This window comes from Gavia stellata, chromosome Z (assembly GCF_030936135.1).
Source record: "Gavia stellata isolate bGavSte3 chromosome Z, bGavSte3.hap2, whole genome shotgun sequence".
Lineage (NCBI taxonomy): Eukaryota > Metazoa > Chordata > Aves > Gaviiformes > Gaviidae > Gavia > Gavia stellata.
In genome coordinates this window covers 71,353,636-71,366,826 of record NC_082637.1, presented here as the reverse complement: position 1 = coordinate 71,366,826, position 13,191 = coordinate 71,353,636, and the positions used below count along the sequence as shown (strand labels likewise).

General features: G+C 42.1%; 1 protein-coding gene across 4 annotated transcripts in view; it reads right to left on the bottom strand.

Annotated features, from left to right (window-relative positions):
* Window positions 1-12,757, bottom strand: part of SEMA6A (semaphorin 6A) — a 62,556-nt gene extending 49,799 nt beyond the window's left edge. For all 4 annotated transcript variants that reach the window (XM_059834437.1, XM_059834439.1, XM_059834438.1 and 1 more), the window contains exons 1-5: window positions 12,658-12,757; window positions 9,864-9,981; window positions 4,617-4,677; window positions 3,058-3,120; window positions 2,106-2,207 (exon numbers count right to left, since the gene is read on the bottom strand). In XM_059834437.1, coding sequence (XP_059690420.1) covers window positions 2,106-2,207; window positions 3,058-3,120; window positions 4,617-4,677; window positions 9,864-9,981; window positions 12,658-12,757 — 444 coding nt within the window. The remainder of the gene's footprint in view (window positions 1-2,105; window positions 2,208-3,057; window positions 3,121-4,616; window positions 4,678-9,863; window positions 9,982-12,657) is intronic.
* Window positions 12,758-13,191: the final 434 nt, after the last annotated feature.

The window sequence follows — 13,191 nt, the reverse complement described above, 5'->3', positions numbered from 1 at the left end:
TCAACTTTACGCTAAGTTCAAGAGGGTTTAGTGAGCTACGAGGGAAAGGTACAGCTCTTACCTCTTTACGATTCTTGTACTACCGTATTTTGGGAATAAGAATCTTTCCAGCATATTCAAGTAACTTGAGCAGCTCATACTGTATAAATCACATACAGTACAGGTTCACAGAGCATGAAAAATACCCCACTCAACACCATCAAGTACTCCAATCAACTTTCAGCTCGTATGTTACAGCACCCAAGTCCTCCAGTGGACAATTTATCATCATTTGTTTTCTGTCATTTATCCTTCCTGTCAAAATCCACTCTGAAGGGAATTAGTTGTGTTTACTCAAGGGCTGAAAAGCATTTCACGTGATAGTGAAAGGAAACAAGTTACAGTCCTGAGCAACTTTCCCTCCACCGAGCTGCACGCCCCAGGCTCATCCACACTTCCATTGGTGGTGTGGAGGGACAGCCCTGTTTTCTGTTTGGCACATCTTTAGCACTCTCTCTATATAATGCAGAAATACAGGGAGGAAAAGCCAGGGTAGGTGTTGGAGAGATCTTCTGCTGACTCCCAGAGGTATCACTATCCAGCCCCTGCAGCTCAGCAACAGGCGAGGCAGTTTGCAGAGGCCATGCATCACAGGGAATGAAACACCTGCAGTAAGGGTAAGGAGGGCCATTTATATCCCTCACATCAGGATGCCAAGGAAATCTGTATTTGTATTAAAAGACAGCTTTCTAGCAGGGGGACTGATTGAGATTTGTTAGCCACATTAATGGCATTGAGAGCTAAAAAATGACAAACTGTGCTGGAAGACTAAATACAGCACTGAGACCGAGAAGCTTCGTTGCACACTAGGAGCGGGATGCAAGGAAAGGAAGAAAAGAAGAAACGTCTGTTAACAGAGCAGCTACCTGTACCACACAGTTACCATGATGCAGGCTTGTATTTTTATTCAAATTTTATTCTTCCTCCACAGACTGAAAGAAAAGACTATGCTGAGCTTCTCTCCCATGCTTCCTAGACTAGAGCCATCACAGTGGCTAAACAAGGTAAAGCAGCATTGCAGAAAAAGCAAGGAAGAGCAGCAGTCACAGCAAATACCACTAAAGAAGTCGTTTTCCTGGATATTAACTTCTTAACCCTGTTTTTTACAATAACTCTGAACCCAATGAAATGAATGAGAATTGTGCTGTGACTTTATCAGAAGCAGCATTAGCAAAGTTGAATTTTCTTTTTCCCGAAGGATTAGAAATGACCTGTGGGAGATAGCAGTGCCTGGAAAAGCAGAGTCTGGATATCAAGGGCCTATGCGAATTCATTTCAAAGCTACTCCAAAGACATCCACAGTTCGGGGTTACATCAGATTATACTGGTGCAAGCCTGAGAAAATGGGAAATACTTGAATAAATGGGCCCTGTTAAAATGCAGATGACAGGAACACACAGTGTCAAAGGAAGAAATTGGGGCCAAGGAATTAATGTTGAGTATCCATGGACCGGCAGAGTTTTCTACACTGCTCTAGAAAATGTTTTGGCTTTGCAGATCCCCAGCTAGTGAGGAATACATCGCCCTCCTGCTCTACCTTTCCCTGTGGAGATCTGCTGTCAATCACTTTTACAGCACACAGTGCCATAGGATCTCCACAGCTTCCATATCTGCTGGGTCCCCAACACTAACATTCCCAGCTTTTGCTGTGCTAAGCCCTCAAGTGTCTTGAGAACTGGCTTTGGGATTGAGAATAGTACAATAGAGACATTTAAAATGTGCTACCCCAGAGGTAATCCTCAGCATCAGTCTATGACTTGATGTGGGTGTCAGTGACAAGCTGAGGAACTCTGTGAGGAGTGACCACATCCCCAAGCAGGGATCTGAAGGACTCTGCACCTACGGAGGGCAATGCAAAGTGACAATGAACTCTGATGTGCAGGAGTTGTAAAGAAGTAGGTAATCAATTCAAGCAATCCTCAGAAATCCAATCAACACTGAGCTCTGTAGCATTGAAACAAGTCAGGATAAACGCTGCAGAGTTAAATGATGCACTGCCAGCATAGTCACAATAAATCCAACAGAAAGACAAGGCATAAATGAAATCCCACAAACAGATCACATACCTTGTAGTTCCTGCAAGAAGGGTTGAATGCATTTGTTCCACAGATAAACAATGTATCCTCATTTCTTTTTAGGAGAACCTTAATAAAATTATGACATTCATCCTGAAGAAAAATAATAAAAAGTATTTCAGCTACTGCATTTTGGGTGTCTGGCTTTATTTTTATGCCATTGTCAGGTCTAAAATGAAATTGGCTGGTAGCCACTGTGATATTCTGGGCTTTATTTCAACTATGTTTAACTGACAATGAGCAAGACGCAATTGATCTATATTCTAGTGGTTTAAAAATGGTTACAAAGAACTGAAGATGTGACATTCATATTATAGCTCAGATTTTGCTACTGTTCACATAGGTCAGTTTTTGTTTGAATGCTCTTGCTTTCCTCAAGAGTGAAAAATCTGATCTTCTTCTCATCTATGCTGCTGTAAGACAGTAGCATCACCAATGCAATGTATTGGCATAAAGCATCTGTAACTAGAAGGGGAAGCAGGTATAAAGAATCAAAGCGTATGCATCTAATTCTGCTACCACTTGTGCTAGTCATAGGTTACAATAGGGTAAAACTGGTGTGAGAAGCAGTCCTTCTACAACTGTACACATTCATGCTTTCTGATGCTTTACAGAAACTTCTCAGTAAATTCCTGCAGGAGGATGGACAGCAACATTTAGCTGTTGAGGCAATGGTAAGCAAAATCAGTACACTAAGCATTATGTCCAAAATCCCCAGTGCTTTAAGTATGTCAGAATATTGCTGTGGCTCCTGTCGTAATGTTTTATCACATTAAAAGCAAACTATTTTTGCAAATTAAAGCCTTCAGTAAGTTGATGGAAAAAGCAATTACTGGCAAGAAGCGAATGGCATGATCCATTCCACATCACAGACAGCAGCCCAAGATAACAGTGAAGCAACTAAACTGAAGTGGCAGATGCAGAAGAAAAGAAAATTGTGTACCTTATGTTTTCCCTTCATTCTGCACGTGTCTACATCAGCTTGTCTAGATTTCCATGTCAATTTCTGCAAGGATCAAGAAAGAAATCAATTAGAGCCCAGAGGTTGTTGCATTTGATTTCAGAAGTCCCTTAGGGAAGGCTAGCTGTTGAACATGTATTTATTGAAAGCTTTCTGCACCCTTTCTCCATGATTAATTCACCACAGCAATGAAAGATCAGTGATGTGGAGCATTCACTTAATTTTGTGTCGCCATCTACTCATTAGACTAGAAACCTATCCCATTTTTTTAAAGCCTAAACCAACGGAATTCAGCAATCGGCCAACTTTCAAAAATATGTGCACTTTTCTTAAAAGTACTAGATGCTCTCTTCTTTTAATTTGATATTGTTCTGCAAATCAGAATAAACATTTATGGACTATAAACCCTAACTGGATTCTAAATGAAATATGTGTTCTGAAAGACGGTGTTTTAGATTAGCAAAGAAATCAAATTCAGGTAATTCTTATCATCTCAAGTCAGCTAACAGGCTCAGACAGCCCTCCACCTATCAAGATACTGCTGACTTTATCTGCTAATACTCTTCCTCCAGAACACTTGCAGGTAAATCCCAGCCTGGACTTCTTTGCAGTGAGTTTCAGGAGTGGTCAAATGTGGCAGGCTGATTAATTTAAATAAAAATTTATTTAAAAACATATGGCCTAAAATACATCTTAGACACTATAACCACAACAGTCCTGACAGTGTTTCCCATCAGTAAACTGAGGCACTGTGTATTCATGAAGGGTCCTAAGCTGAAAGAGTCACCATGAATGTTTATTTCCATTACAAGCCTGTGCCCTAACTTTTTGACAAGTAATTGGTCATAAGTTCATCTTCAGCAACATTCATAGTTACAATGAAACACTCTTCACTCCTACAGTGGAGTTCATCCAATGCCCAAATTTGTATGATCTTCTGCTGGTCCAAGGCTGTGTTTGGCACATATTACACAATGTGTATGCAATGCAAAGGAGCTGAAGGAAGATTATTTCTAGTATGTTTATGTTAATATGTAATATGGTAATGCAGACAAAGCTCTTCTTAGTTTGAATGTAACTTCCCATGGAGATAATGAGAATACATCTACAAAGTGATGTTATAATAAGATTTTATTTAGTGATCACTTTCATGAGTGAATAAAATTTGTGTGCATGAAAATATGTAAATAGCACTTGCTTTTTATGATGAAAGTTTCAGTATACTTAATTGGGATAGTATAGCTGTTATAGAAAACTGCTGAATATAAATGAATAGATGTTTTGACAGATGTTCCATCAGGGACCTCACTGTATTTCAGTACAGATTGCTTATCAGCCCAGCTAAATTACTTATCAGAAATTCACAGAGGACATGATTGCTATTCTAGCTTTCCCCAAATATGATCAGCAATGCCATCTTACTTGCTTATTACAGTTTCTACAGCAGTGCTGGCAAATTGTTTGAAACAATGTCATCTTCCTATTTATTTGGAGCTTGTTCTAGTGTCCTTGGTTTCTAGATGATGATAAAAGCTACTTACTTTGCTAAAATAAATTTCTTCTGTATGTGATGTGTCCATATCAACAGTATAAATATGGTCCCTGTAAACAAAGGCAAATGAATGCAAAGTCAAATGGAGTAGTCAGACAGTTCATTTTCTATGAAGAGAGCTATCTATCACAAGATAATCCATAATCCATTCAAAAAAAGATCACAGGTCTTACCAGGGAACATTACTGACAGCATCACCTGCTTCTCCCAGAAAAGCACTTTCATGTATAAACATGAACAATCTTCCTTACCATTAAGAAAAAAAGAAAAATGCTACAAAACTTCAAAGTAGGATTCTTTCCCAAAATAAATTACTTGAACAAATGAGATTCTGGAAAGGAGATGAACTTCATATAATTTCTGCTCTATAGGTCCTAGAGCAGATGCCATGATCTAGCATGCAGATGTTTTTGCGTATCCTGAAATCAGCTACAATAGTTCTTAGATAGCCTTTGCCAGATTCCTGGGCTAGCAGTCACTGTGCCACATTTAGCCATTCAGGGTTAAAAAGAGGTTAATGCTTCCTTCTTTTTTTTTTTTTTTTTTAAATCATGCGTCTAACCTCAGCTGTGATAATTTGATTGACAATATGGTAGGCAAAAGGCTGACAGCCACAAAACTATTCCCAGAAATCATTCTTCTCTTCACACACTGGTAGCCAAACTAAACTGTAAAATACTCCGCTGAAAAAAGTTCACATTTCTTTCTTGCATTTACTTTCTTGTTTTCCTGAGAACGTGTCCCTCTCTACAGTTAGCTGCCAATCTTGCCTTGGAAAGAGGAAACAGACTCAGCTACTCAGGTAAAGAGGTATTTTTAAACATTCTCCTCGGTGTAAGGTGAGGACAAGGACATATCTGTATGGAACCTAAAATTTGAAAAGAAACCACCAACCCACAGTGCTGTAGCAACTGCCACATCAAACTGGGACTGACCATCTCAGTTTTCCTTGAAATAACATTGGCTTCTTTCAAAATGCAGGAAGCTGTGCAGCTGGAGCATGATCCACAGCATTGGAGGGGTCTGCTGAAAGTAGGATACAGACTTTTTCCGTTTTAGAAATCCCTGCTCTCCAGGTTAGATTCATTTTATTGGGTTTTGGGGAAACAGTGCTAGCCTCTTAAATAAAGCAAACACAAAACATTGCTATAAGAGGAGTAAGCAACACTTCTCTCACGTGGAGAAAAGAGGCAGCATTGTTGCAGGGAGCTGGCTTTTGAAAATCTGCTGTCTGCTATGGTGCTTGAGGCTGTTTGCTTTCTAAGATGCCAAAGTGAGGAGCTGTGGGTTTTCTTCTCCTCCAGACTCTGTAAAACCAGAGCTGTCATTTACTTCCAAGATTGGTTTAATGCTTCAGTTTATTATTTGCCTGACTTTACTAGCAGAGCAGTGGTCAGGGTTGGTGCTGGACTAAAATTACCTATTAGTGTGATACCAGCTTCATAAATTACGGCACAGTTCCCTTTTTATGTACATCACTCTTTGTTGCTGTCACTCCTACTATATAAAAGTGGGAACAAAATCTCTTGAATTGCAAATTAGGTGCGGCTGAAGCTCTAAAACCTTCTTCTAGCATAGCTCTTGATTTTAATCATCAGTCTTGCTTTCCAGTGGTCATGATTTTTTCTTTTTAAACAAGACAATTAGAAAATAAAGCAATAAAGTGGTGGTATTCAGAATGAGGCTTGAGTTATTTAGTTCCACTCAATAAAACAACTTTCAGGGGACTTACTTTCTGGTTCAAGAAACAGTTCAAAGAAAAGTCAGATGCTAAGTTACCGGATCATCTGAAAGAGGGTTAGTATCAGGCAAATTACATATAATTTTCTCATGCTGTACGTGAAACATAGTTGCTGACGATGTCAGCAGAGAGTGAAAGAGCTGTCAAATTCAGGGGAGGGCTCTCTAAACACAGACAATGCGGGATTGTCCTTGCCCTCCTTTTCCCACTGCTGCCCAACTCCTACTACCTACTAGCTGTGGTATGTGTACAGCTCGCTGCTAATTAAGTTATTCTAACACAAATTGACTTAATCCTAGAGCTTCCGTTTTTCCCACCTCCAGTCAGCAGAACGGAGTTTTGTTGCCATGGCATAATCTTGTGGAGGAAGGGAATTTAAATAATGCCACCGGCTGTGCATGACCCTTGGCCACTCAGTGCATCATCTGGAAACGTGTAACTGCAAATGAGGAGGGAGCCATCCTGATGCTTCGTGGGCTCAATAAACCATTTTGTACATACACATGAGGGGTGACAGATAATGTGAACAAAAGCTGCCACCGCACAAGACAATGGGAGGAGGAGACATGGCAAACTTAGAAAAGGGGGTGTGTGCGTGGGTGCAGGCGAGTGTGAGTGAGACAGTCAGGGAGTACCCTTCCCACGAGAAAAAAGAAAACAGAGCGGGTCCTTTGCAGACTGCAAGCCAGATATTCGGACAGCACGGCTTCATGGTCTTTGGCTGAGTTATTCTCATTTATACTGGCTGGATATCTCTGCCTGATAATATGAAATAAAACCTTTCCGAAGCGACACAATATTTTATTTGGTAATAGCTAATACAGGAGTCAAGTATCCCACATGACAAAATAAGCAACTGACAGACAGAAATTTTGTTCTACGCCAGGTGCTCAGTAATAAAGTGTTAGCGATTCTCATATCTGAGTTAGTCCTCTCCTGTGCAAGGAAACTGTCTGCAAACTAAATGCTGGATTTTCTAAAACAAGCAAACAAACAAAAAAAACCCAACCCAAACCCAACAACCCCCAAATAAAAACTCTCAGTGTTTAATCAGTTGTTTTGATTGCTTTTTAGACAATTGGGTACAAACGTAAACTTTACATTGCTGTATTTCAATGTCTAAAAAAAACCAATATGAAAGCAACATCTGATACGATAGCTAAGGGATTTATGTTAGCTACAGTTTCAATGAATCTTGTTACAAAACTCCTTGAGAAACACCTTTGATTTTGCAGACATTTGCTTCAGTCTCTAGATTTACTACTACCTCTAACGGAGATGCGGTACTGCAGTTAGAAACTTTCATTCACACTAGTTATCAAAGGATGACTCATTTTCTGAAGTTTGTTACTTAAAGATAGAAATGACCTTTGAATTTTAACTTGTATCACGTAGGCTTCTCAACCCAGCAGGGATTTTATTCAGTAACATGTGGAGGGGAAAAAGAATATGTCAAAGAGTTTTTGAATTACCACAGGAAAAAAGTGTAAGATGATTTTTTGGGCTGGTGTAAGTACAAAACAGACCAGGTCCTTATTCTTTTTTGTAGATCACTAGACCCTAGGAGTACGTAAGCACTCTCATTGTAGTAAACTGTTTTATACAAATATATAGCCACATAATACATAAGAATGCATATTGACATAGCAGTACACATACTATCCCCCAAATATTAGCATTCTTTATATAATTTGTGCACACAGTGGTTTCATATCCCAAAATGTTTCACTGGGTTTTCCTGCTGTAATACCGGTTTCTTGGGCACTGCGACAGTCTACTTGCGTCAATCTCAGTCTGGGAACAAACTATGAATACAGCAGAGCAAAATCCACAAAGCGGATTTACCACCTCCTCACTGCAAATGATTTCTTAATTTAAAGGAAAACAAATAAGGAAAGCAAAGGGAACTCAGCCATGAAAAGGAGGAAATCCTGCCACCACCTTTCAAACCCCTTCAGCCAGCTCCCCCGCCCCGCTCATTATCACACTCAGTGCAGCAAAAATACTAAGCCCTGAGCTCAGGCAAAGCGCAGGGAGGCCTTGCTGTGGGGCTGCCCACTCTTTGTGCCCTACAACCAGCACCACCGCAGCTCCCCGTGGAAGCATGCGTGCTCTTTGCCCGGACTTGGCGCAAGGGCTTGGCACGAGTGCTCTGCTACCCAGATCCTGTACGAACTGGTGTATGTGAGAAGCCCAAAGGAGCTGCGCTGAGCTGGTAAGGCTGCAATGCCTGGGTAGGTCAACAGGTAGAAGTGCGGTCTTCCTGCAGGCAGGGACACAGCTATGTAAAAACGGCTCACAGTGACTCTGCCGGCGTAATGCAGCCGATCACTTGGTGCCAAGTGGAGATCAACAGGCAGATTTCCACACAAGAAACATCTGACTACCCAGAAGATGGGGAGTGGCTGTTTGAGAAGGAATCCAGGCAGCTCCCGGAGGCTGCCAAGGGCTTTGAGGATAGAGCCGGTGGCGAGAGGCTGCCTGTTCAGCAGCTGTCCCCTCTCACCTCCCGGCCATCCCACCCACCACTTCTCCCATCTGCAGCAACAGCCTGGCTCTCTGTGGCACATACAGAAGGGTGCGTATTTCTCCGATGGAGGAGAAGGACCAGAAAACCAGCAGAAAACAAGCTGCTACCGGAGGGGCAGCTTGTGGGGAGGTCCCAAACAGGATCTGGGTCCAAGAGCTCCTAAACTGGACTACCCACCCTTGCTAATCTGGACTCTTCTTGCATTTATCCTGCGTCCATCAGGTAATTCCCACTCTAAGATCATCAATCTCCTCCTCTAACAACAGGCAGACAGAGGAAGTGTTCAACGTCTGATCTGTGCCAGGCTGGTAGCTGTATATATCAGTCTAGCTCCACTGAAGCTGATGGTGCCATGCTGAGCTATGCAAACTGAATGAGTGGCTCTATATGCAACTTTTATAAAAAGGCATGTGGTTGTATCTACACATTATAGTTCTCCAAAAAAATCCAGACACCAAATTCAATTAACCTTGCTGAGTACATCAAAAGAACAGCAGCAAACATGTTTGCCTCTTTTTCGTCTTATGATATTAAAAACATGCCTAAAACAGCAACCTTACAGTTTAATAACTCTTATCTGAACATGCATTTGTACACCAGCAGAATCATTCTCTAAAATATGTCATTAATGCTGTGCACAAACAAAATTACAGGATGAGGACAGACTCTTTCCTCCACGGGGCTGAACAATTTCTCTGGCAACTTCCCTCTTGCCAGACTGAAAGGAAGGCAGAGGTGTGTAGTCCTGAAAGGACTGTCTCAGCACCTCACAAAACTGAATCTTAGTTGACTGACTAACAAGGCTTCCAATATGTCTTACTAACAGGCTGCAAAGCTCTCTCTTTGATAGTGAGAAAATCCTAAAAATAACGCGTCCGGCAGCAAACAACTCTGAATATTCCTCGTCTTCTACTTCCCCCTCCAAAAGCAGCAAGGGAGGAGTGGCCAAGCAGGGAGCTACTGACCTAGCAGCAACATAGAGGGTCCTGTTCATGACCATGACCAGCTGGATGTCCAACCGGTGCCTCTGCGTGGTGTTCCGCCCTGGCTTGTGACCCACAAACACCGGATACTGTCTTGTATCTGCGGGAAGGAGAAAAAAAAAAACAGGGTCAAAGGAGAATCACAAACTGAAACTGTGCTAACATGGAGCACTCTGGAGCCCAGCTACAGCCAAAACCTATGGTTTCTGTTCTGCCCCGGCACCGCAGTCTGGGGTTGGAAGGCATGGGCGCAGAGGGCTGGAGAGTTCTTCAAGGTTACAGTCTTTGCAGCTGCAAAGGAGAAAGTCATCAGCTTTCTAGAAGACAAAAATTGTGAGGTTTTTTAGAGCGTAAAGCAGTTCTGGAGCTCTTGGCAGCTAGGTACATGGCATTTTCTCACAGTTTTTCTTTCACTGCTTGCAGAGCTTAAATGGTCGCTCCTGGCTGCCAAAGAGTGTCTAGCAGGACAAAGATGTTTCACAGTGGCCCATCAATCACCACAATGGCTGGACTGGTAGTGGTTAAAGATAAAGACTTGGCTCTCCTTGGTTCGAACTGCCAGCTCCCTGCATTTCCTCCAGGATTGGACTGCCATCGTAGAACAGCTGTGGGGATTTCTGAGAAACGGTGGGAAACCAGCACTTGAACTTTATAAAATGAAAGTCACTGCATATTATTCTGGCAACCAGTTTGATACTCCAGTTCTTCTGGCAACTGGACAACAATACTGACTGGAAGACCTGTACTGAGCTTATGCTATCGACAAGTCAGCTTCCCCCCCAGCTCTACCAGTCAGCAAGAGCATTTATTCACTCTATTCCCCTGATTTTTTTGGTGATACCTCAGCACACATGGGCTGTGCTGCTGCTCCCCAGATGATCTGTGTGTACAACCTATAGCAACAGTGAACACTTCTGATCAAGGGCCACCTTGCTGTTAGACTTCGTATATACACAATCACGACATCTACATGCACAAACTAGGGAGCTAGTTAAGTAAACAAAACAGCAGTCAGAAGACAGGAGGAGGATAAACCTCTGATGAGCACCATCATCAGTGCAGAATTCCTGCATGTCCATGTTATACAGAGCTGACTAGCATCTAGCTATGCCTGAGCCTTTTCCCCATCAATATGCTTTCCCAGAAACCTGGAGCTGTTAGAGGCAGTCTGTTTCCTCAGAAACTCAGTTGCTGCTCTAGCGTTTTCAGCTATTGTCCTCTAAAAGTATTTTCCCTGTTAAGCTTGGTCAAAGTACTGATTCACACCATGGCTTCAGCAAAGCACTTGAGAGTGCCATGTGTCAGAAAGCCTGGTGATAAAACTGTATAGAAACAGGAACTTCCGTGCAAATCAGATGCTGAGAACTCTTGGAGAAACAAATTAAGATAGCACAGGCAGGATGTACGTTCAGAAGCTTAATCCTTCTGACCAGGTCCTACATGCAAAATGCCAAGTCTAACTGCCAAGCTGTTCTCTGTTTCCTCTGTAACTCACGGATCTAGCCTGAGCAGGGGGCTTGTACATTAATGTGCATTTCAGCATGCCATGCTGCAGAGGAAGAAGTTGTCCCATGCTCTATTTCACCAAAAGGATCAAGACTGGCTATTTCTACATTAGCAAGGACAATTTGCGTCACCCTTCTGGAGGATGAAAATGTTGGTGCTGAAGACCTAATGTTCACACTAGACATGTTTCAGCAGGGTTTGCTTCAGAGCAGTTCTGCCCTTTTCTTGTATCCCAGATGCCTATCAGCATTTGGAGCTCATCAAGTGTGCCTCTGGAGTCTGTCCTTCTGCTTGGCCTTACCCAAAACAGACAAATTTACAGGTGCCAAGGCCACCCCAAAGCACAGTAAGCAAGGACAATCAAGAGATTAAATTCAAATTCCTGACCCAAAGTAGGCTTAAACATAAGCCTACTCATTGCTGACTCGCTACTCCTTAGCATACTTTACAGACCCAGGCACTAAAGACTTCCTTTTAAACACCTGAACCTTTGGGACTTCAGAATACTTTTGTTTGCAGTAATTGTAATTGAGTTGAGGTAAATGTGAAAGAATCAGTTATGCTAAGCCTAACTTGCATGGCGAAATGCACAGAAAGCTCTTCACCTGTTCAGCCAGCAAATCTCAATACTGACTCGCAGCTGTCTGTGTTACTCTAGATTTTGGAGAGTTTGCCAATTACTGCTGGTAGGAAAGAAGACAGATTCTGTTACAAAAGATTCTTTGTCTTGATCTGGTTTTTAGCTACATTTCCAGCTTAGCAAAAAATGCCTAATGCTAAAGTGGAATCCATCAGAGCTTAAAGAAGTAAGTTCCATTATTTGTATTAGATTGACAACTTATGTTTTCAGAGCTTAGTTACTTTAGTGTGCTATGCTTGCTACTCTGAGGTGCCTCACTGGTTATCTAAAACTACATTTTCACAAGTCAGGTGAGGGACACTTTGATTATGGGGCGGAGGGGTCGAGAAGGCTTCCTTCCTTTGCTGCTGCACAGAGCAAGATATTTGGTTTGATTATGCTACTGAAGTGTCTCTGTTTGAGAAGGAGAAAGGCGATGGTTTTAGAAGATCAGGCAGTTTACCACCCAGTAGTTACAAGTCAACATGAAAAAGTCGTGTTCCTGTATTAGTATCTGAGAACGTAAATTGGCTGATCTGGGAGACATCAAGAAAAACAACTTTATTCATCGCAACTGTAACAAAATACTGTTGATTTGAAGTCCCCTGATCAGTATTAAGCAAATGAATTCCTCTGGCCTTTTATACTTACAGTTGCCATGCGAAATACTGATCGGCTCAGAATCTTCTGGGAAACCAGCCCCAGCAAAGTGTAGCAGTGTGAAATATAGCAGCAAGGCTTCTGACCTCATAGTAGTTCAGCTGGGAGGCTTCACTTCTTCACTTCACCCTGTGGAAGACAAACAAGGGCTTAAGCGCCTTCTGTCCGTCCAGTTTTAACCACTGCATACAGAAAGCTAAAAAAAGTCAGTGGAAAGTAGAGGGAGCTTTCCTTCTCCTCAAGCCTCTCACTGTACCTGAGGAGGTACGTCATGTTTCTACGCAGAAACCGCCCTACCAGACCAGTTTCCCTTTAGCCCATGCCCCAGATGTGGGGGCCCACATCTTGCTTGAGGATCGACTTAAGTATCTGTGAGTCACAAAGAATTTTCTGCCTCAGCTGCTTATGTGCAATAAAGAAACTTCATCCCCTGCACTGATCGAGAGCTGACAAGAGTTTTTTGGGAAATATTTTGTTTTCCCCTTCTTTGGTTTACATAATTGTATGATGAGAGAGTGACACACA